Source organism: Sarcophilus harrisii, chromosome 1, assembly GCF_902635505.1.
Source record: "Sarcophilus harrisii chromosome 1, mSarHar1.11, whole genome shotgun sequence".
NCBI classification, from domain to species: domain Eukaryota; kingdom Metazoa; phylum Chordata; class Mammalia; order Dasyuromorphia; family Dasyuridae; genus Sarcophilus; species Sarcophilus harrisii.
In genome coordinates this window covers 302,939,382-302,961,073 of record NC_045426.1, presented here as the reverse complement: position 1 = coordinate 302,961,073, position 21,692 = coordinate 302,939,382, and the positions used below count along the sequence as shown (strand labels likewise).

General features: G+C 34.2%; 1 protein-coding gene across 2 annotated transcripts in view; it reads right to left on the bottom strand.

Annotated features, from left to right (window-relative positions):
- Window positions 1-2,412: 2,412 nt before the first annotated feature.
- BFAR (bifunctional apoptosis regulator) overlaps window positions 2,413-21,692 on the bottom strand; it is a 31,305-nt gene continuing 12,025 nt past the window's right edge. The window contains exons 2-8 of one of the 2 annotated variants that reach the window (XM_031944509.1): window positions 16,834-17,160; window positions 15,074-15,278; window positions 12,818-12,987; window positions 10,372-10,516; window positions 8,708-8,872; window positions 5,104-5,306; window positions 2,413-2,840 (exon numbers count right to left, since the gene is read on the bottom strand). In XM_031944509.1, the coding sequence (XP_031800369.1) occupies window positions 2,822-2,840; window positions 5,104-5,306; window positions 8,708-8,872; window positions 10,372-10,516; window positions 12,818-12,987; window positions 15,074-15,278; window positions 16,834-17,096 (1,170 nt within the window). In that variant the 5' untranslated portion in view covers window positions 17,097-17,160 and the 3' untranslated portion in view covers window positions 2,413-2,821. Of the gene's footprint in view, window positions 3,693-5,103; window positions 5,307-8,707; window positions 8,873-10,371; window positions 10,517-12,817; window positions 12,988-15,073; window positions 15,279-16,833; window positions 17,161-21,692 lie in introns of both variants that reach the window. The other variant, XM_031944504.1, reaches the window with a different exon arrangement.

Below are 21,692 nucleotides of genomic sequence, written 5' to 3'. Positions count from 1 at the left end.
AAAGGTTGTTCTTTATTTCTCCCTTGGAAAACCTAAAACACCCCATCTATCGCCATGCTTCATTCCCAGTGAAACCTACTTGGAAGCCATTTCCTTACTTTGAATCCAACGGCCTCATCCAAAAAACAAAAGTGTGAAAATGGCTTTTGCCAGACCCATGGTCTTCTAGGGATAATGCCGAACCATCTATGACTCTAAGGATAGGGATTTTAAGTCAAAGGAGACTAACAAAGATGATAAACTTAAGAGAAAGCAGGCTTAATAAATAAAAAAATCAGACAAGTAAAAAGAGGTTCTAGCACCTCTTATTTTACTGTATGGCCTGAGATTTGGCATCCATAAAATGAAAGCTTAATAGTAATCTATTAAATTCTGCTTTTACAACAATAAATTTGCTCTATCCAATATTTTTCATGGATTTCTCTTACTTTTACAAATAAGGAATTCATCATCAAAGACATTCATGATGGAAGATATTTTAGCTGGTAAATATGATTGTCTGTTTATTTTATCTACCTTGGGAGCTTTAGAGGATTTAAGAGTGATGTAAAGTCAGGAAAACCTCGAGTTCAAATGTGGCCTCAGACTCTTATTTCCTATATGACCTTGGACAAGTCAGTTTCCCAAGTGTAAAATAGGATAACAACAGCTAACCAGCATCTACCTCCAGAATTGTTGAGGGTGAAATAATGTTTCTAAAGTGCTATGTAAATGCTAGCTAAGATTATTATCATAACTGTCAAAGAAACTAAGCGTGGTTTCACTTAAGAAGTGGGGATAGGGTATAAGCTAAGGATTACCTCTCCTGTTTATTTCTAGTCTCGTAACTAGATCAAAACTTCTTGTTTTATAGAATTGCTATTTTATCTAAATCCCTGGTGTCTAGCATTCTCTGTACAGAAAGGACATTTAAGAAATGCTTAAACTGCACCAAATTATTGGGGTCATTCAACTGGAATGAAGAGTTCATATGCTTTGTGTTCATAATTCTAGTCATTACAATTATTAAAAATCATTTATATAGAATCTGAGGTTTTGCTAAATGTGTCAGTTACAAGGACTCTGCAAATATTATTAGTATCATATTTCAGATAAGGAAATAGATTCAGTGTGATTAAGGGGTTTACCATGGTCATAAGTCTTGAACCAAAGTCAACCCTGTGTCTAGTATTTTAATTATACATATATCAAAATAAATGCTTCAAGTGTACCCCTATTAGACTTAACTAGGTGGCACAGTGGATAGAATGCTAGATCCAAGTTTAATCTACTTCAGAAAGGACATGTTTAATGGGCATCTCAATTTCAGCTAAAGTAGCATGTTCTTTCCCTCCAAGAATGTTTATTTCTTGAGTGGAGATTTAATTTCTCTTTGTATCCCTAGGCTTAACATAATGTTTTACACATTAAGGCTGGGTAGTGATGCAATGAATAGAACATAGGACCTGAATTCAAATCAAGCCTCAGACTTGCAAATTACTTAATCCCTGGTTAACTCAATTCTTCATCTGTAAAATAGGGACACATGGGGAAAAAAATGCAATCCTCTTCAGTATCTTTGCTGTAGTTCATATAATTTCATATTTATAAATTACAGCTTTTGGTACAGATATCACACCACAAAGACAATGATACAGTGTGAGGTCAATTGTCAAATGGTTCGTAAAAGTACAATTTGTCACATCCAATTCTTTTTAGAAAAATGATTTTTAGGAAGCATGGAGATGGTAAAGTACAATTAAAAATAGTCTTCATTAATCGCTCAGTTCAAATGAGGTCCCACAGAGTTGGACACATCTGAACAAAAAAGACTGGATAACATTGTGGACAAAACACTATGTCTGGTGAAGCAAAGTTGTGTCTATAGGGATTTTCTTTCTCTAAATTTTTACAGATAAAGAAACCAAGGCAAAGAGGATTAAGTGATTCAAAGCATAGCAATTGCACCACTTTGTGGCTGGACTTGAGTTCAAATCCAACTTCAAAACTATATGATTAGAGACAAATAGTAGAACATAATAGTATCCACCTCCAAGGATTGTTGTGAGGATCTAATGAGATATGGCTTTGTAAATCTTATATACTAATGGCCATTATCAATAAATTCCTTTTCATTTAATTCCCCCACAATCATAGGCAGTAGAAGGATGTCTTCACTTGCTAAAGAAATGTTGAGTGTTTTTTGTCTTGTCTAAGATCATACAATTAGTTAAAAACTGGGACTGGAAATCAAGTTTTTGGCCCTTACTGTCTCTTTCAACATAGGTAATGGTGAAGGCCTGGGGCAAAGTTAAGTGTAATCTCTTCAACATCTAAAATGCTTAGAAACTTGGATGTGTTCAGTAAGAAGGTGTGATATATTGACATAATCTTCAAAAATTCAGTTCTAAATTCATAAGGACCTAGAAATTCTTTTTAAAAAACCCTTTATTTTTGTTTAAAGTAACTTTTTGAAATCTTCAGATGCAAATATGAAATCCTCACTTCTAAGACGATACAGAGGGTCAAAAGAATAGTTCCAGAAGCCACCACACTTCTCTTTGGATAGAAATCATCTATAGCTGCTGTACAGCCTGTTCGCATATATTTCATACCTGTTGTTTTCATATGCAAAAAGCTGCGGTTCATACCATTCCGTATTTACAAATCACAGCTCTTGGTACAGATATCACACCACAAAAACAAATAATATAGGGTGAAGTCAATTATCAAATGGTTCTTAAAAGTACACTCTTGAAATTTGTCACATCCAATTCTTTTTGGAATTTTTAGGAAGCATTGAGACAGCAAAGTACGGCTAAGATTAGTCTTCATTAATTGCTCAAAGTTGTTCAATATCCCTTTTCAAAAAAAAAAAAAAAAAAAGACAAAAAACATCAATTAAAACTGACTAGGAGGGAATATATCAGCAATTGCAGAATATTCACTATGATGCTTCCCAAGAAGTCACCAATACAACATCTTCCACAATACACTTCTGGTCTGCAGCTGTTTCTTGCCATGTGACTGACAGTTCACTTATGCGCACTGGAAGATAAGGTCCTGCATAGTACAATTTCATCAGCCCTCCAAAAGAGATTCTGTCACTTTAGCAGCTCTTATCAACCTAGGCTTCAGAAGGCCTACTGAAAAGCAAATACACACAACCTAATACCATGATACTTTAATGTATGTCCCATCTTTGAGGAGCTCTAAATAGTCCTTCATTGGCCATTTCACTGAGCCTCACAATACCTTTGTGAGGTAGATAAAGTACATGGCAAGTAACATTTCTGCACAATCTGAATAAACCAATACTGGTTTGGGAATGATGGGCCCTGTTTCCCATGCCAAGAAAAACTTTGTGTAGCTTTTTTTAAAAAGAAGCTCCTTTTAATCACTATTTATAGAAAAGTGGACAACCCCCCTTACCCTCACTCCCATCACAGCTCCCACCACTCTTAAATTTCAAAGCTCAGACCTGCTGGACCAGCTTAACTCAGAGCTGGAACAGCAACACTCACAACAATTGGGTTTCTAGTCTGCGTACTTCTTTGACCACAAGATCAATGTTGATAATTGGGTTAAAGTACAGGGCCCAGTAAAATAAACAGTTGCAAATAAACTGAGGAATAATAGGCCAAAAAATGGCCACAAAAAGTCCCTGTGTTGATACTTTCCAAAAATGGCTCCACATTATGTGAGGAACAGTTCTGAAACAAGAAAAAGATTATATTAGAGCGCAAATCTATGGAGAGGTTCTGTTCATTGCTATGGGCACGAATATGCCTTTTTTCAAACAGTGGGAAAAATCATCTCACATATTTCCAAAGAACCTGACCCGGATTAATACGTACATCCTATTTTATATAAAAGAGTATTGTATGCTGTAGTTGCTTCTGATATATTTGCCCTCAAATTTGACAAAGTCAAATCTCTTTCTTCAAAAAGAAAAATATTTCTCTTACTGAATCCATACATGAAGGAGCATGGTGTAGTAGAAACAAAACTGGACTTGAATTTAGGAAGGAAAAGTGACAACCTTTGATTGCTCATTGTAAAATGGAAAAAATTTATACACACAGTACTGATTTTATAAGATTGGTGGGAAAGAGCTTTTCTAAACTTAACAGTTTACATGTAAGTTATCAGTTTCTAAGATTTAAACTTAACAGTTTACATGTAAGTTATCAGTTTCTAAGATTCTATATACTCGGGGGGCAAATGAATCATTTGCATTTTCCTTTAGAGTACAATTCCAACTGGTATACTCTAATTGGTGTAGTCTGATTGTTTTCATGGATATGCTAGGGTCACAAAGGAATGGGAAGGAAATAAAATGTAAAAAGGCAAAGATACAATTTCTTTAGCATTCCAAAAGAAAAAATATGCTCCAGTTCTGATAAATATTCATCCAGGAGTCATTTTATAATAGGATCATAAAATATGAAATCTGGGGGAAAAAACCCTCATGATCACTTAATCCAAGCCCCTCAGTTAGAAGAAACTAGATAGGATACTGAAAGACCATCACCCTCAAAACTCAGAAAGAGCAGCGTTCAAATCCTCCCATAGATACATAATGTATGAGTGAACATGGGCAGGTCATGTAACTTCTTAGGTTCTTTTCCTCTCATTTATAAAATGAAGGGATTGGTATAGATGTCCTTAAAGATTCTTTCCATATCTAAATCTATGAATCCACTATTAGATAAGAAAATAGCCACAATGAGTGATTAAATGACAATAAGTCAAGTTAGATTATTATCAAATGAAATAGTATGGTAAGCATTTAATAAGTGCCTGTTCTCTCTCCTTTCTTCCTCTCAGTTTATACACCAGGAAGAAAATCTGGAATGTCTAATGTCTAATTCCTTTTCTATTATATCATAGTGTATTCTGCCTAGAAACATTTTACTTTAATCCTTTCCTGAAAAACTCTTTCCTCCTAGGCACATGCTGATGATAATATGTAAATAATACTTGGGGAAATATTTTACAAGTGATTATTAATTTTTTAATTATCTCCCCAAATAAGAGAATCTTCAAAATACTTCAAAGATAGCTTCTTGTCCTGAAAAATATTTTTTTCCCAAACCTTATTTCATTTATTTCTATACTTACTTCAAGTCATTTCTTGACCAAATCCTCCAAAAAGAAAATAACTCCAGAACAGAGAGCAACATGGCATTAACAATAAGAAACCGTGATGTCCAATAGTGCACATCCAGCCAATCCCAAGCAAATTCAGCAATTAATTGGTATGGAAGAAAAGAATATTTAACAAGGAATTCTCTCCACTGCTTCCAAGTGGGCTCTTTAAAGTCCTTTGGGGAAAAGGGAAAAAAAAATGTGTTTTTTATGATCTGGTTATAATGACTAATTTTTACTTTTTTATTCCTTTTTGAAATAATCTAAACTGAAGTTAATTCTAAAATTAATATTATCAACCACACTGTATTGTAAAGTTGTAAAAAAATTAGTAACATACAAACAAAAAAACTTTTTAACCAATGGAAAGAGTGCCCAAGTGAGTAGAACAAAGATCCCTACTAAAGCAAACATGGGACATTAGGTAGGCCAAAAAATAATTCAAGGAACACTTCATGTAAAAACCAAGATGAAGTTCTTTCATATAAAGCTAAGGCAATCCTCAGGACACTGACTTAGATGATTAAAGTTCCTTATTGTTGGTGGATTTGTGAACTGATCCAACCATTCTGGAGAGCAATTTGGAACTATACCCAAAGGACTATCATACTGTGTATACTCTTTGATCCAGCAGTACTGGGCTTGAATCCCAAAGAAATCATTAAAGAGAAAAGGACCCATGTGCAAAAATGTTTGTGGCAGCCCTTTTTTGTAGTGGCAAAGAACTGGAAACCAAGTGGAGAGATTTAGATGAACAGATGCTAAGTGAAGTAAATAGAACCAAGAGAACATTGTATATGGCAACAACAAGATTATATGATGATTAACTGTGAGACATGTCTCTTTTCAACAATGAAGGGATTCAGGCCAATTCCAATAGACTTGGAATGGAGAGAGCCATCTGCATCCAGAGAGAAAACTATGGGGAGTGAATGTAGATCAAAGGATAGTATCTTCAACCCTTTTTTTTATTATTGTTTTTTTTCTTTATCATTTTTTTCCCTCCTTGACTTGATTTTTTCTTGTGCAGCATGATCAATGTGAAAATCTATTTAGAAAAACTGCACATGTTTAATCTATATTGGTTTACCTGCTGCCTGGGAATGGGATAGGGAGGGAGAGTAGGAGGGAGAAAAATTTGGAAAATAAGGTTTAGCAAGGGTGAATGTTGAAAATTATCTTTGCATATATTTTGGGGAAAAAAAAGAGTTCAGGATCCTAGAATATAGAAGGTGTGAGACAAAAGAAAAGATAACAGAATCATTAAATCAATTATTAGTAGTCTTTCCATGAAGATAGATGATTAGGTGACTCAGGCCACATCTAAATAGCACAAGATGATTGGATCAACCTTAAAGTATAGGATTGTTAGCTTTTAAATGTAATCTGCTGAAGGAAGAGGAAAAATAATTTCTAACGGGGAAATTCATTCCTGACCAATATATTAGTTCTTTTAAGGGAGTAAAAGAAAGACTGTAAACAAGGGAAGGAACAGCAAATGACTTTTTTATACTACTTCATTAAAAAAATGACCAGTTTCTATACCAGAGATTTAAAAACTAAGTCATTGTCAGATTTGTGGGATTGTTTGTTCTTTACTGAAGTCTTACAAAGTATCTGTCCATTATAGTTTTACTAAACAAAAATAAATTCAAAGAAAGTTTAGGTAAAGTTTATTAAAAAAAAGAGACCCACAGTGACTCATTCAGCAAACTTAGGGATACTTTAGATACAAACTCAAGGTTCTAAGTTTAACATCTTAGATGACAACCCTGCTAACCCACATTTCCCTTGATGTCAAGCATCAACATCAAAGGCAGACAATTAGAGTGGGCAGATATAAATTTGCCTTACCGTGTCAATTTAGTGTTCTATTTGTCCATTACCTTAATAAGCTTTTAAGTGCCTATTATGAGCAAAGCACCATATTCTCAGTGTATGATTTGCATGGTATATCACTTTGTAATATAAAACAGGTAATGCCACTATTTAGCATTCATTCAGGTACACGACATATCTCCTTTGAACTGAAGTCACATTTGCTTACTTCTTACTTTCTGGAGTAAAACATTACATAAATAATGCAATGATGACTGAAGAAGCTAATTTTGTTGGTATAAGTATTCCCTCAACTGATGAACATCCCAGCCCTTTTGTAACTTTGAAAATTTTGTTGTGGCCAAAAAATTCATTATTCATTCATTAGCCAATCTACACCAAGCCTCAGATTATCGATCTCTAAGTTTTAATTTCCTCATTTGTAAAATCTAAGAAAATAATACTGGCCATTAGAAGTATCATAATATAGTGGATAGAGGGGCAACTCTGGAGTCAGGAAGATCTGGATTAGAGTCCTATCTTTAACACATACTAACAGATGTATGTACATGGCCAAGTCACTATTCCAGACCAATCTCTTAAGACTACTAGTTACAAGTGAACTGCTGATCAGCATTGGTAAAAGGGGTTTCCACAACAGGAAAGAAGGAAACAAGCATTTAGCTAAACACTAAAGATAAAGTAGCCAAACACTTTACAAATTTCGTATCATCTGATCCTCACAATCCTAGGAGGTTTGTGCTATTATAATCCCCATTTTAAAGTTGAAAAAACGGAGATTAATTAAGTGACTTGTCCAGGGTTACATAGCTAGTATGTTTTAGGTTGAATCTTAACTCTAGTCTTTTGGACTCTAAAACCAATGTTACTATGCTAGATGCCCCTCCCTAGTTTCCCAAATGAATGAAATCACAGATTCAAATCTAATTTAATTTTATAATAGCTTTTATTTTTCCAAATACATTCAAAGATAGTTTTCAACATTCACCTCTGCAAAACCTGTTCCAAATTTTTTTCCTTCCCTCCTCCCTCCGCTAGACATCAAGCAATACAACACAGGTTAAACATGTACAATTCTTCTAAATACATTTCCATATTAATCATACTGTGCAAGAAAAAATCAGATCAAAAGGGGAAACACATGAGAAAGGAAAAAAAAAACCAAGCAAACAAAAAAAACAAGAGATGAAAAAACTATGCTTTGTTCCATATTTCTCTATAGTTCTCTCTCTGGATGCAGATGACTCTTTCCCTCACAAGTCTATGAATTACCTCTTTGTTGAAAAGAGCCAAATCCATCATAGTTAATCAACACATTATCTTGTTGTTGCTGTGCACAATAATATTCCATTACATTTATATGCCATAACTTATTTAACCATTCCCCAACTGATGAGCAAGCACTCAATCTCCAGTTCCTTGCCACTACAAAAAGAGCTGCTACAAATATTTTTGCACATGTGGGTTCTTTTCCCTTTTATTATGAATAGACCCAATTAAAAAAAATGTTTAATACTCACCTTTCAGGGATGTTATGACAAAGGGCTTTATACATCTCAAGGTGGGGCATAATCAAAATAAGTTGTTATTTCTATTGTCCCATATCAAATTCTTATCAAAGCATTTGGTTCAATAACTTTGTCTCTGTGTGTGTGTGTGTGTGTGTGTGTGTGTGTGTGTGTGTGTGCCCGCGCGCGCACATGCATCAAAGTCAAGATATTCTTTAAAAAAAACTTACTAAAAACTTTGTGATAATATCTTCTTTTTCTTGCACAGGACATATTGTATGGATGAAAGGTAGGAAGGTTTCAGCATAATCAAACAAATATAGATACAACATACTGAGTCTTGGGGAGCTCTTCAGGGCATATAGTAGGAATAATGACTTGCCTGGATTGACAGCCTGAAATGCATTAGAAAGTGAACAATGAAATATTAAAAACACGAGGAAATCATCCTTTTAAACTCTTAAATCATTTTTCTAAAACAAAATTTATACTTTTTTTTGCAGCCTTAAATAAATGAAGTTAACAGTGAGAAAAATGAGTATTTTTCATTAATATCCAATATGTAAAGTCCCAACTTGTAAAATTATTTTTAAATGCCCGATTAGAGATGCAGTAGCCCTACATAAAAGTGTCTTCTAAGTCTGAAGAGCAAACATTCTACAGTACTGCAAATTCCAGTTACAAAGTCTGACAGTGCCAGGATTGGTTCCATTACGAGTTTTCAGGAAAGTATACTCAAGCCAACTCAAAGAATCATATTACTGGAACTCTTGGCCTGAAAAGATAAAAGTTCTTAGCTACTTTCCATAAGATAAGGGAAAAAAAACTGAAATACAAATGACCACAGGCACCTAGCATAGAAATCTTAAACATAAAAGTACCCGTTTGATGGAAAAAATATTTAGATTATTATCAGAATAAATGGAAAAGTTAAGGAACCCCATTATGATATAATGTAAATATCAGGAAAGGAGCAAAAGGACACTGATATTAACTATGTGATCTTATGTAAATCATGAAACCTCTATGTCTTCATTTCCTCAAACATTTAAGAGATTTAAACATTTAAGAGTTTAAGAGATGACGTGAATACATAAGTAGATAATTTCTGTCTTTCTAGGTTCAAAATTTGGTGATCATGTTATGGCTATATTTCCTTTCTTTATGTCAACCTTCAAGGTAGGAGATAGGAATGGTACCTAGGATTTTACTGGCATAGGAACAAACTCCCAGATTAGGAATTTCTTCTCCTAAAATAAGTTAGAACCTTCTCAAAGACTTGTAGTCTTAGCAACTTGATTAGATCACTGATATATGAGGCAGAAGCCAGACTTAAATCCAAGTCTTCCTGGGTTGGAAACTGATTCACTATTCACTACACTATACTGTTTATCATATTGATGGAATGGAAATCAGTGGTACAAAAAAAAAAAAAATCAATTTGGCTATGGAATATAACATTTATTTTTGCAACAAAATTACTTTTACTAATTAAAATATTCTCAGATTACTAATAAAATTAGTATCAACATCTTAAAAGATCCAGAGTGAAAAGTTCAGGACTAGGAAACATTTTGTTTAATGAATCCTAGAAGCTAATGAGTTGGCTGGAATATATCTAACTCTCTGACTTTATGGGGCTTTCATAATAGATTACAATTATACTTCATTCATAAAATTTTAAGAGCTTAAAGGAATCACTTATTCTAATACACCTAATTTTATACAAGAGGAAAGTAAAACTCAATATCCAGGGTCACACATTTAGTAGTGCTAAAATTGGGACTGACTGAAGTAAGGAGACTTGGGTTCTAATTTAGTACTTTATCTTTAAAAGTTCACAGATGGTTTAATCTATGTATGAAGAAGGGAATCAGTGGCTATAAAAGTTTACCTTGTATTCCCAAAGATTCTGTGGGGGCTTTACTCCTAAAGTTTTGACACGCTCCAGTTCCATTATGATGGCTTTTCTGTGGCTACTATTCTCTATGTTATATGGAGCCTTTGAAAAGTCTTCATCTGTCAGGGTTAAAAGCAATCTATGGTAGGGGAGCAAAAAAGAAAAAAAAAAAATCTGTTCTTTGAAATCACGTGTTGAAAATACCCCTTCTGTGTTCAAAATTTCTTCTTGGAAGAAAATCCTAAACTTGTAAAAGAGCTAAAACATTTAATACACCTGGAACTCAACACATATACTCTTTTGTGAAGGCTACCATAGCAATATAGCAAGTCATTCTCAATAAGAGGCCAATAAAACTATTTAAAAACAAACAAAAAACACTGCTCTAAAATCCATGAAGCAACAAAGCTTAATGGAAATAAATGCATACAAATGAATTTTATACAGGAATAGTATTGTTGTAATGAGATTAATGAGATCTATAATTTTCACATTAATCGACATGATATATGTGATAATAGTATTTAAATTTATAGGTGCTTCCCTACTTTCCAGGTGATCCTGACTTGGAAGCTGAGATTGCAGCTGACATATCACAACTGAAGTGATCGATCAGATGCCCTGACAAGCTAACAATCCCCTGAGCTTATAACTACCAAATGAACTGAACCAGATGCCCTGCTTCTGCTCCTAGCCATGCTTAATCCTGGTTCTGTGTCCCACTGAACAATCACAAGGCTTGACAATCCTAACAACTTGGAGACTGTTTGCTTGTGTTTTTCACACTTAAAAATCCTACCCCTGCCATTAGCAAATGAGTCCCCTTCTTAGGAAGGTGGACTTCACTTGCAAGTTGTTTCCCTTACTTTGAAATTAAACTTCTCTTTGATGTCTGACTCTTCTGTCTCTAGCTTGCTCTGTTCAGCTCCAGCCTACAGATTAGAGGCTGATTCAGGCTGGTTAATGGTATCAAAGGCCACTTAGGAAGCAACAAGCAGGACATCAGACTCACTTGACAGGGCTCTTTTCTTGGTTCAGCACAACATTTAGCTCATGCTTGAGGTGTCTGTTAAGTGATTTGTTTAAATAATAAACCTACTCAACTCTAGTAGCTTAAAAAAGCAAACATTAACAAGAGACTTGATGAGTGGAAAGGTACATATTAATTAGAAATTAATTTCAAATCATCTGAAACAGCTATATACATAAAAACATAAGAATCATTATACTAGATCAGTCTCACAGTCCATCCAAAACAAAATTCAATCTTTGACATTAGCACTAAGGCTGGCTTATAGATAAAAATAGTTCATGGAACACCCAAAGATTGCAGTTGTATCTTAAAAAACTTCTGGGTTTTGTACAGTTTTGTACAGTCACATACAATTCTCTAAATACATCCTCAGTTTTTTTTTTTTTTTTTTTTTTTTAACATATGGTTAATTCTATTTTACTACCCATTGGCTTAAAGTAACCCCTCTGCATATATGTCCTATTCCCTTTCACACTCCAAGAGATACTTTGTAGATGTGGTTTTTGGTAGACAATTCTAGGTTCAATTCTATCCAAAGCCAGTCTGACTTTATACAGACTTAAAAACACATTTCATCTCAGCCTTAGTCACTGCATCTTTACTCTTTTAGTCTATGAACAAAAATTTTTCCAGTCTCACTCATTGTTGTAGGTGATATTCTCTGGACCTTCTTCTAGCTCCACTGGTTTTGTTTGGTTGGTTTTTGTTTTGTCTGGGAGGGGAGAACCACTTTGTTGATATTATTATCTTAGGAACATTTTATGATAGGTCACAGAGGCAAAATACAAAGAAACAATAGTACAGATTCAGAATGACCATCTTATATTCCCCAATTTAAGGTAGAGCTATATTTATAGGAATTTCAACTGTGAAAACAGCTGAAAATAATGAGACTTTCAAGAGAAAGTGAAATTTCAGTAGCTGAAGTCTGTCTCCATTTTGAAGCAACTTCAACAATTTTCTGTTTATCCACAAATGACATGTAGGTTTTATTTTTTTTTTCAATACTTAAAGGATTCATTTCTCTGGTGTATATACTCCATTTTCTGATGTAGACTACAACCCTTCTACATATACTGAAGTCTTTATGAGTTACTGTAGCTGAAAAAAAATTGAGCAAACTTCCTGCTCTCAACTAAGCTGGTCTCTGGATGAGACACATAAGTCACTTGCAGGCCTAAATTCAAAAGCTTTCCAGCTTGGTTAGATTTGCCAAAGCTTGCTCTCCCCTGGCAAAGTCTTTGGGGGAACTCGGGGGTCACTTTCATACCATGAGATATCTGAGTTAAGCAAAGGATCGAGATTTTATTTATATGGTAATTTAATTATTCTTATTTTTTTCCCTTCTGAAAGCATTGATCTACCACAACAGTGGACTATCTTTAAAAATGTCAATGTATTGCTTACCTGCCATTAACTCTTTCAGATAAAAATCTTTCTCTATAAAGAGAGGCCCAAGGGCCCAATTGCTCTAGCCAGAAGATGACTTCTTCAGCTGTCCATTTTGCAACAGATTTGTGAACAAGTAGGTCATGCTCTGACTCTCTGCTGCTCCAGTGATATACAAGTAAAACCACCTAGAAAAGAGAAAAACAGCAAGTTTAAGGCATAATTAACTGTAATGTTTCAGTTGTGAAAAATCAAAATTTCAGGGGGGGAAAAAGCACATTTTCTGAGAGATGTGCTTAGCAGTGTTTGGCACACAGAAATTCTCCTTTTTTAATTAAAGCTTTTTATTTTTCAAAACATGGATGGACAATTCTTCAACATCAGCCCTTGCAGAACCTTGTGTTTTAATTCCTCCCCCTTCCCCCATGCCCTCCCCTAAATGGCAAGCAGTCCAATAGGTTAAACATGGTAGAAATATGTTAAATCCAATATATACATACAAATTTATACAATTATTGTGCTGCACAAGAAAAATAAAATCAAACCAGTTAAAAAAAAAAGCAAAATAAAATGCAAGCAAACAACAACAACAAAAAAAAAAGAGTGAAAAATGCTATGTTGTGAACCACACTTAGTTCCCACAGTCCTCTTTCTGGGTGTCGATGGTTCTCTTCATCACTGAAAAATTGGAACTGGTTTGAATCATCTTATTGCTGAAGAGAGCCACATCCATCAGAATTGATCATCGTATAATCTTGTTGTTTCCATGTATAATGATCTCCTGGTCTGCTCATTTCACTTAGCATCAGTTCATGTAAGTCTCTCCAATCCTCTCTATATTCATCCTGCTGGTTATTTCTTACAGAACAATAATATTCCATAACATTTATATACCATAATTTATTCAGCCATTCTCCGTGAGCATACATTTAGTTTTCAGTTTCTTGCCACTACAAAAAAGGCTGCCACAAACATTTTTTGCACATGTGGATCCCTTTCCCTCTTTTAAGATCTCTTTGGGATATAAGTCCAGTAGAAACACTGTTGGATCAAAGGGTATGCACAATTTGATAACTTTTAAAGCATAGTTCTAAAATGCTCTCCATAATGGTTGGATCCGTCAGTTCCACTAACAATTTATTAGTATGCTAGTTTTCCCACATCCCCTCCAACATTATTATCTTTTCCTGTCATCTTAGCCAATCTGAGAGGTCACATACAGATTCTTAATAAAAATTTATTGATTTTTTTTGTTGATGATGAAAATATTTAATATGAAAGCAGGTCAGTTATACCATTGAAAGTCACCTTGAAAAATATTTATTTACCTCTTTGCTCTTTGTTATATTTGCCAGTCATTCCACCGAGAACCTGAACAGCCAAGGAAACACCAAGATATCTGTGCTAGTACTACTAGTATAAATTAGTACAGTTTGTTTTCATAAGCTTGAAATAAGCACCAAATTAACTGGGACCAGCTGAAGGCTGAATTTACCTCTTCAGATGTAATATAGGTAGACAATCATATAGCTTCATGAAGAAGCAGCAATGTGGAGTGAATAAAGTCAGAAAGACCTGGGTTTAAGGGATGTTTTTACATAAGACCCGTGTTATCCTTGGAAAGCTACAACCTCTCAGTGCCACAAGGCATCTTTCCAAGTCTGTAAAATGATGTGCAGCTACCAATTTGCACTGGCAGTGGGAGTTTCTTCACTGGCAATTCCTAACACCAATGAAATCACAGGTCACAACCAAAAAAGCAAAATAGAACAATATCTTTAATCTGGTATCTTTCTATTTAAATAAAATATGGAATATTTATGTTTTTACAACATATAACACATACAGAAATACTATTAAGCTTTAGTATACTAAAGTCCCACCTATGAGGAAAGTTATTTGAAATGAGCAATGTTAAATGCTCACCAGTGATTTATTGTGTAACTTCATTTAAGTTTTTTTTGTTTCATTTTGTTTGGCTTTTTAATGAGATTTGAAATTTCACTGGTGTACGAAATTCCCAGTGAGAAAACACCCTCTGCCAAAGCAGATCAGCATAGATCCTGCACCTTATAGTGTTACCAGAATACTGAGAAGATAAGTGACTTGTCCAGGATCATACAGTCAACGTGTAAATATAGAACTCAAGCCCAGATCTTTCTGCCTATACATGCTGCATATGGCTACCTCTTTCACGATGCCATTTAATGAACTAGTCATAGGCTTAAATTAGCAAATGAAGTGGAGAGGGAATTGGACAAAAGATAAACTTACTGCAACACCAGTTAAAGCTGTCAATACTCCAGAAAAAAATCCTCCTCCTCTTTGAGGATTTGCTCGTCCTGCATTTGGAGCTATAGAAATTTGATCATTGCCATATTTATGAAAGGCTGCAAGACTATGGACTACATCACTGTTCTGCTGAATATCTTCTAATCTCAATTTGATGGCATCAGGAAATAACTTTTCAATGGCATCTCTAAAAAAAAAAACAAAATCAAACAAAATCACTTAACAATTCATAAGGATATGTAGTAAAGCTTTGAACTCTAAGTGATTTAAAGTCTGGTTGTAGGGAAAATACTAGTATTTCGCTCATGATGTAGTAGGCTCAGTTGGTTTAACATTAACTAAAGAATCTAACAACAGTTCAGTGAAAACTAAATCTTGTAAAACAGGACTTTAACTTAAACTTTTCAAGAAATTTTTATGTGACCAGGTATATAGGTATATAAAATAAGTATATAAATCAAATAATTATTGATAATAAATCATAACTCTGGGAGATGACTAAAAACCATTACATTGAATTCCCAATCCCTATATTTATGCACACCTGCATTTTTGATTTCCTTCACAAGCTAATTGTACAATATTTCAGAGTCTGATTCTTTTTGTACAGCAAAATAACGTTTTGGTCATGTATACTTATTGTGTATCTAATTTATATTTTAATATATTTAACATCTATTGGTCATCCTGCCATCTAGGGGAGGGGGTGGGGGGGTAAGAGGTGAAAAATTGGAACAAGAGGTTTGGCAATTGTTAATGCTGTAAAGTTACCCATGCATATATCCTGTAAATAAAAGGCTATTAAATAAAAAAAAAAGATAATAAATCATAATTTCATAATTCCATATTCAGTTATGAGACACCATGTGAGATCACAACCCACAGTTTAAGAAAAGCAACCCCCTAAAGGATAAAAACAGTCTTTCAAACATAATCTATAACATAATTTTCACTAACTTATGCATAACTATGTCGTATTACCTCACTAATGTGACCAAGTGAAGTCAGTAATAAAGAAATGAATAGAGTCCAGATTTTCAGTTCTACTTTGCCCAAGATATCATATACAACATTATGATGGGGAGGCTAAAGCTCTGGTCCTGTATTCAAAAAGATTTGAGTTCAAAACCAGCCTCACATACTTTATGTAACCCTGGGCAAATCATTTAATCCTGATTGCTTACCCACCAAAAAGAATATAAAATATACCTTCCCTAAATTTATTTTTTAAAAGTCCAATTTTATGATATTATAGAAATTGAAACTACTTGTTGATTATCTGACCTAACACATATTGCTTTATAATGTGTAATATAAATATACTGTATAATATGTGAAAGACTTTCTTTTTAATTCATTGTGGCATTATCCATAGATTGCAGAAATAATACCAATAACCATTATTTAAAAGAATTGTCTGGCTAAACCATATGCCCCCTAAAAGGAAAAATCTAGGTTATTTTATATGACTCAGGAAGTCACTATTAAAGGCAAATTGTTTCAATAATCTGATAACCAGAATTATCATTTATGCTTATTAAAAAACTTCTAGGTAAGAAGAAAGCAAATTTTGCCCTTTTTTACTTATAGTTTAAAACTTCAAATGATGTTACAATAGATCAAAAAAAGAAAAAACAACAATTAGACCTTTTCTGAATTTGCCTTTTTCAAACAATATCTCCTATTCATAAGATCATTATAAAAGCTATCTATCTATGCTTTGGATGATGACTGAGGATTACCTTAGCAGAATATTTACTTTTGGAAAACCTTCCCATTTCTCTCGACATTCTGGACATTCTGTTTTTTTTGAAGACACCCACCATAGAGCCAGGCAATGTCGACACAAACTGTGTCCACAGTTTAAGGTGGTTGGATTCACCAGGATATCATAACAGCAGTGGCAAGAAAATTCACTAACAGAAATTTGACGACTAACACCAGAGATGGGTTTCTCTTTTTCAGTGCTCGTCATGTTGGGTGCAATTAGCTGAACGTCTTCCATCTTTTTCTAGATCATTCCGTACTCTGAAGATATATCTATTTCAGTCTTAAGAGCTGCATTAAATCTGGGAGAAAAAAAGGTACAGGAGAAAATGAGATAATTTACTGAGAAAAAAAACAAGAATTAACCAAAATCATTCTACTCATCATAAACTGTCCTTCTCTTATAAGCTTTTATAGCTAAAACTTTAAATCAATCAGGATAGATGAGGTTTATAAAAATCTTTGCCATTTCTTACAGATTTCAGTGGCTGAGGGAAAGTCCAATGTAGATTACTAGATTCTTTGCAACTGGAGTCTTAGGACCATTGAGGGTAGCAAGAGGTCAAGTAATTTGCTGAGTCACAAATGTCCAAAGGACAAAAGCCTGGTCTTCTGGCCTCTACAATTCCACAGCTGCCTCTATCTTAAATACTTATCAGTCCTAAATCTTATTCCCTGAGTGTTTTACATTCTAGTTGTATAAGTGAAATGCAAATAAACCAATAAACTAATCCTAGCCAACATATCAATAGATATTAACTACAAATATGAAACTATTACATCCCTCCTTAGCCAGGTTAATATTAAGTGTATTTTTAAATGCCTTAAATACGGAGACAATGTCTTAATAAAGGAATGACAAAAGGTGAAAATTTCAGGTACCAGAGCATGTCAATGGGGAAGAAGGAAATAAACTTTTTTTTAAAGGTCCATTTATATGCCAGTTTTTAACACTTTACAAATATTTTCACAACAGTCTCATGATCATTTTGTTGCTGTTGAGTTGTTTCTGTTGTGTCCAATTCTATGACCTGATTTGGAGATTTCTTGGCAAAAACACTGAAGGGTTTGCTCTTTGTTTTCCAGCTCATTCTACAGATGAGGAAATTGAGGCCCACAGGATTGTCCAAAGTTCATAGTCAGCAAGAAGCTGAGGCTGATTTTAAATTCTGATTTTCCTGACTTCAGGCCTATCGCTACAGCTACTGTGCCACCCAGGTGCCTCTAGGATTGTTTCATTTTTTAAAATAGTTATATCTCCAGTGCTTATTGCAGTGCCTGGTTAAGAAACGCTTGTTGATTGGTATGTTTAAGCAAGTAAGATTATCATGAAGCTCTTCAATTCAGGAGTTCATAAATTGTCTTCTATGACTAGGGGTAGGGGAATGGTTAGCAAGGATTACTGTTTTGAATTAGTATGAAGTTTTTCTTCCACTTACCTTGAGAAGTAGCAACTTCACTTAAGTTTCATCAGTCAGTTGATAAAATGGAAAACAACTAAATATCTGAGTACTCTCATTTTCCAAAAAGTATTTGGGTCAGAATTTATTTCCCAGGGACCACTACAAAACTTTCAGAGTGGTAAATAAGCATCCTGTTGACTGTTTGGCTAATCATTTTTGAACAGTGGTAGATCTCATTGTCAAAAGGACATCAAGTGGGACAGTCAAAATGTCATTTGTATGTTTGTTACAAGGGAGGACTTTTATGGAGTTGAGTAGGAAGCAAAGATAGTGAGGAAGAAAGAGGAGAAAGAAGAGAAGAGTGCATAAGAACATTCAAGAGACACAGACGATGAAAGGCAGTTTTAGTATTCCCATGCCAAAGGTAATAAATATATGATTAAAAAACAAAAACAATAACTTGCTGAGTAAGTTTCATATTCAACCTTTTATGGGGGCTCTTTTTTGCATTTTGAAATGTTAATGATTATTGATACTGTCATGGTCATAACAAAAATTATCTATTCTTAAAAAATAATTCTTATTTTGATTTTTAAAATATTTTTTATTTTTGGTTATTTTTAAATATTCTCTTTTAAAAAGAGCACCTGTCTATATAGGTCCACATCTACATGAAATTCCTTTCATTTGTATTTTACCTAGAACATCAGCCATAACCAATCAAAGATGTAAAGATAATAGTAAAAATTAATATTAAGATTCTTAAAAAGTTCTTTACACATATTACCTCATTTAACCTTACTAAATTCCTATTAATTATGTTTATTTTTTCTGGTTACACATGTATATTAACTTTTTAAATACACATTTTTTTAAATGAATCATGTTGAAAGAGGAAAATCAGAACAAAAGGGAAAAAAACATGGGAAAGGGGGAAAAAAACATAAAAAAGAAGTGAACATAGCATGTATTGATTTACATTCAATCTTTATGATGCAGATGGTGTTTTCTATTCCAAGTTTACTGGGATTGCCTTGGATCACTGAACCACTGAGAAGAACCAAGTCTTTCCTAACTAGGAATCATTGCACAATCTTGCTATTACTGTGTACAAAGAGGATTTTTTAAAAAATCAAGTTAAGCTCTTTTATGGTGGCAAAACATTGAAAAATGAGTAGATGCCCACCAATTGGGGAATGGCTGAATAAGTTATGATACATGAAAGTAATGGAAATATTATTATTCTATAAAAAATGATGAACAAGCTGATTTTAGAAAAGCCTGGAAAAATTTACAGGAACTGATACTGAGTGAAACAAGCAGAACCAGGAATATATTGTACACAGTATAATGGGATAGTCAAAATGTTATTTGTATGCTTGTCACTTTTTTTGCTTTTGTTTTTTACTCTCCTAGTTTTTCCCTTTTGTACTGATTTTTCTTGCCCAACATGATTCATGAAGAAATGTGTATTTTAAAAGTTAATATACATGTTAATGTTACATATACAGTTAATATAAAGAAAAAATAAAACAATTAATTTTTAAAAATCAAGTGCAAGAATAGATACTGCTCAGATTAACATGCAGTCCATTGACAATCATCTCAGACATCTGAAAGGCAAAGATATGGGCCCCAAATTGTAGAATGAAAAAAAAAGTAGCCTGAAGTGAATTTCAGGAAATTGGATGAAGATACCAAGAAGCTCTATGAAACAAAAGTCAAAATTTTTTAATGCCAGTTTTCTTTAAGTGATTGTACATTGCTATAAAACCATAAAGTACAAAAATGTTGGCTCTCCTTTCATGTATAGAAAAATATTCATAGCAGCACTTTTTAAATTTAACTTCTACTCAACAAAAACCCATTAGTTGGCTCTTGAGGGTGGAGCCAACAGGAGCTACTAAGCACTCATTCCTCTAAACACCAAAATCTGCCCAGATTCCACCAATATTTCTCCTTCTAATGAAGAGGATGGAGCCCTTTTTAGCTTCCTGGTTGTGAGAAAAGTTTAGCCAGTGACATTGCTTTGATGGATATGGAATCTCCAACTACCAACTTTCTGATAAGAGGAGACAACCAAGCTTTCCTATCCACTAAACCCTAAGGACTCCTTTAAGGACCCCCATGTAAACTCTCCTTACACCCTAGGAATTACCAGATCTTAATGTCCATTCTGCATTCTCTCTTATATGTGTTTCCTCCAATTAAAAAATGCGAACTCATTAAAAGTAGAAATTGTTTCAGTTTTCTTTGTGTATTCCCAGCAGTGCTTGGCACACAGGAGGCACCAGGACAGGTAAAATCCAAAATGACTAAGGAAGCAAAGATTTAAGCATAATGATTGCCAAATGTATAATAAATAGGGAGCAAACCTCCTCACTTGGCATTGGATTACCAATACAGGGGCAATAGATTTTTAGGCATTAAAAGAAAACAATTAACAGGATATAAATCAGCATACAAGATTACATAATATGATTTCTAATTGAAGGAAAGATTAGGAGTTTCCTAAATTGGAAGAGAAAAGGAAGTTGGTGCAATTCCCTGAAATCAGAAAAAAAGAGGTGTCCCCTATTCTCCAACGTGCTTTATTTAATCAAAGATATAAGGAAACAGTAACTGATTGACTAGTATGGGACCAGTTTTCAGATAAGATATATGGATTGCTTGAGATGTATAATTGTGAGAAAACTGCTTAGAAAAGAAAGGACACAATGCTAGAACCAGAACTGAATCATATGATGGAATCAGTATGGTTCACTCAATTCTCACCATTCTCACAGCACTTAAAACTGAAGAGATGTTTTGAATGAAAGGATTTGGGTTTAAATTTGATTTGATGCTTAAGTTACCTTGTAACTTGTTAAAGCCAAACCACTTTAAACATCCCTAGGGTTCAGTTTCCTCATCTGTAAAATGAAGAAGTTAAGCCGATGGTCTCTAAGTCACCTTATGAAGACAATACAATAATGTAAATGAAAAGAATATTAAAATAATGCTGAACACTAGTACTCAGTGTTCACTCAGAGGACAAGCATCTCTTCTTTGAAGGTGGTGAACCTGCTCAGTTTCTGCCCTCAGAAAAAAGAGTATGAAGCTCACCCACCACAGCAAAGAAAGAGGGCAGCACAGGGATACACTTTTCTTGGCTGTCAAATCTCACATTATTTCCTTCAATCTGGATGAAGTTATGTCAAGAGCAGACAAACTTTCAGTATCAGCTCCATTGGGAAGAAATATAAGCCAGCCCTCAAGGCATCTGATAAGTGACCAGCACTCCTGCGGTAGTCCAGGGCAGAGCCCAGTGCATCCTACTGGTAACCTTGCCCTGGGGGGAGGGAGAGGGAGGAGGAAAGGGATGTAAAGCCTTAGAACAGCTAATCACATCATGGGCTTATGTACAGAAGTGGAAGACCTGATAGATGCTG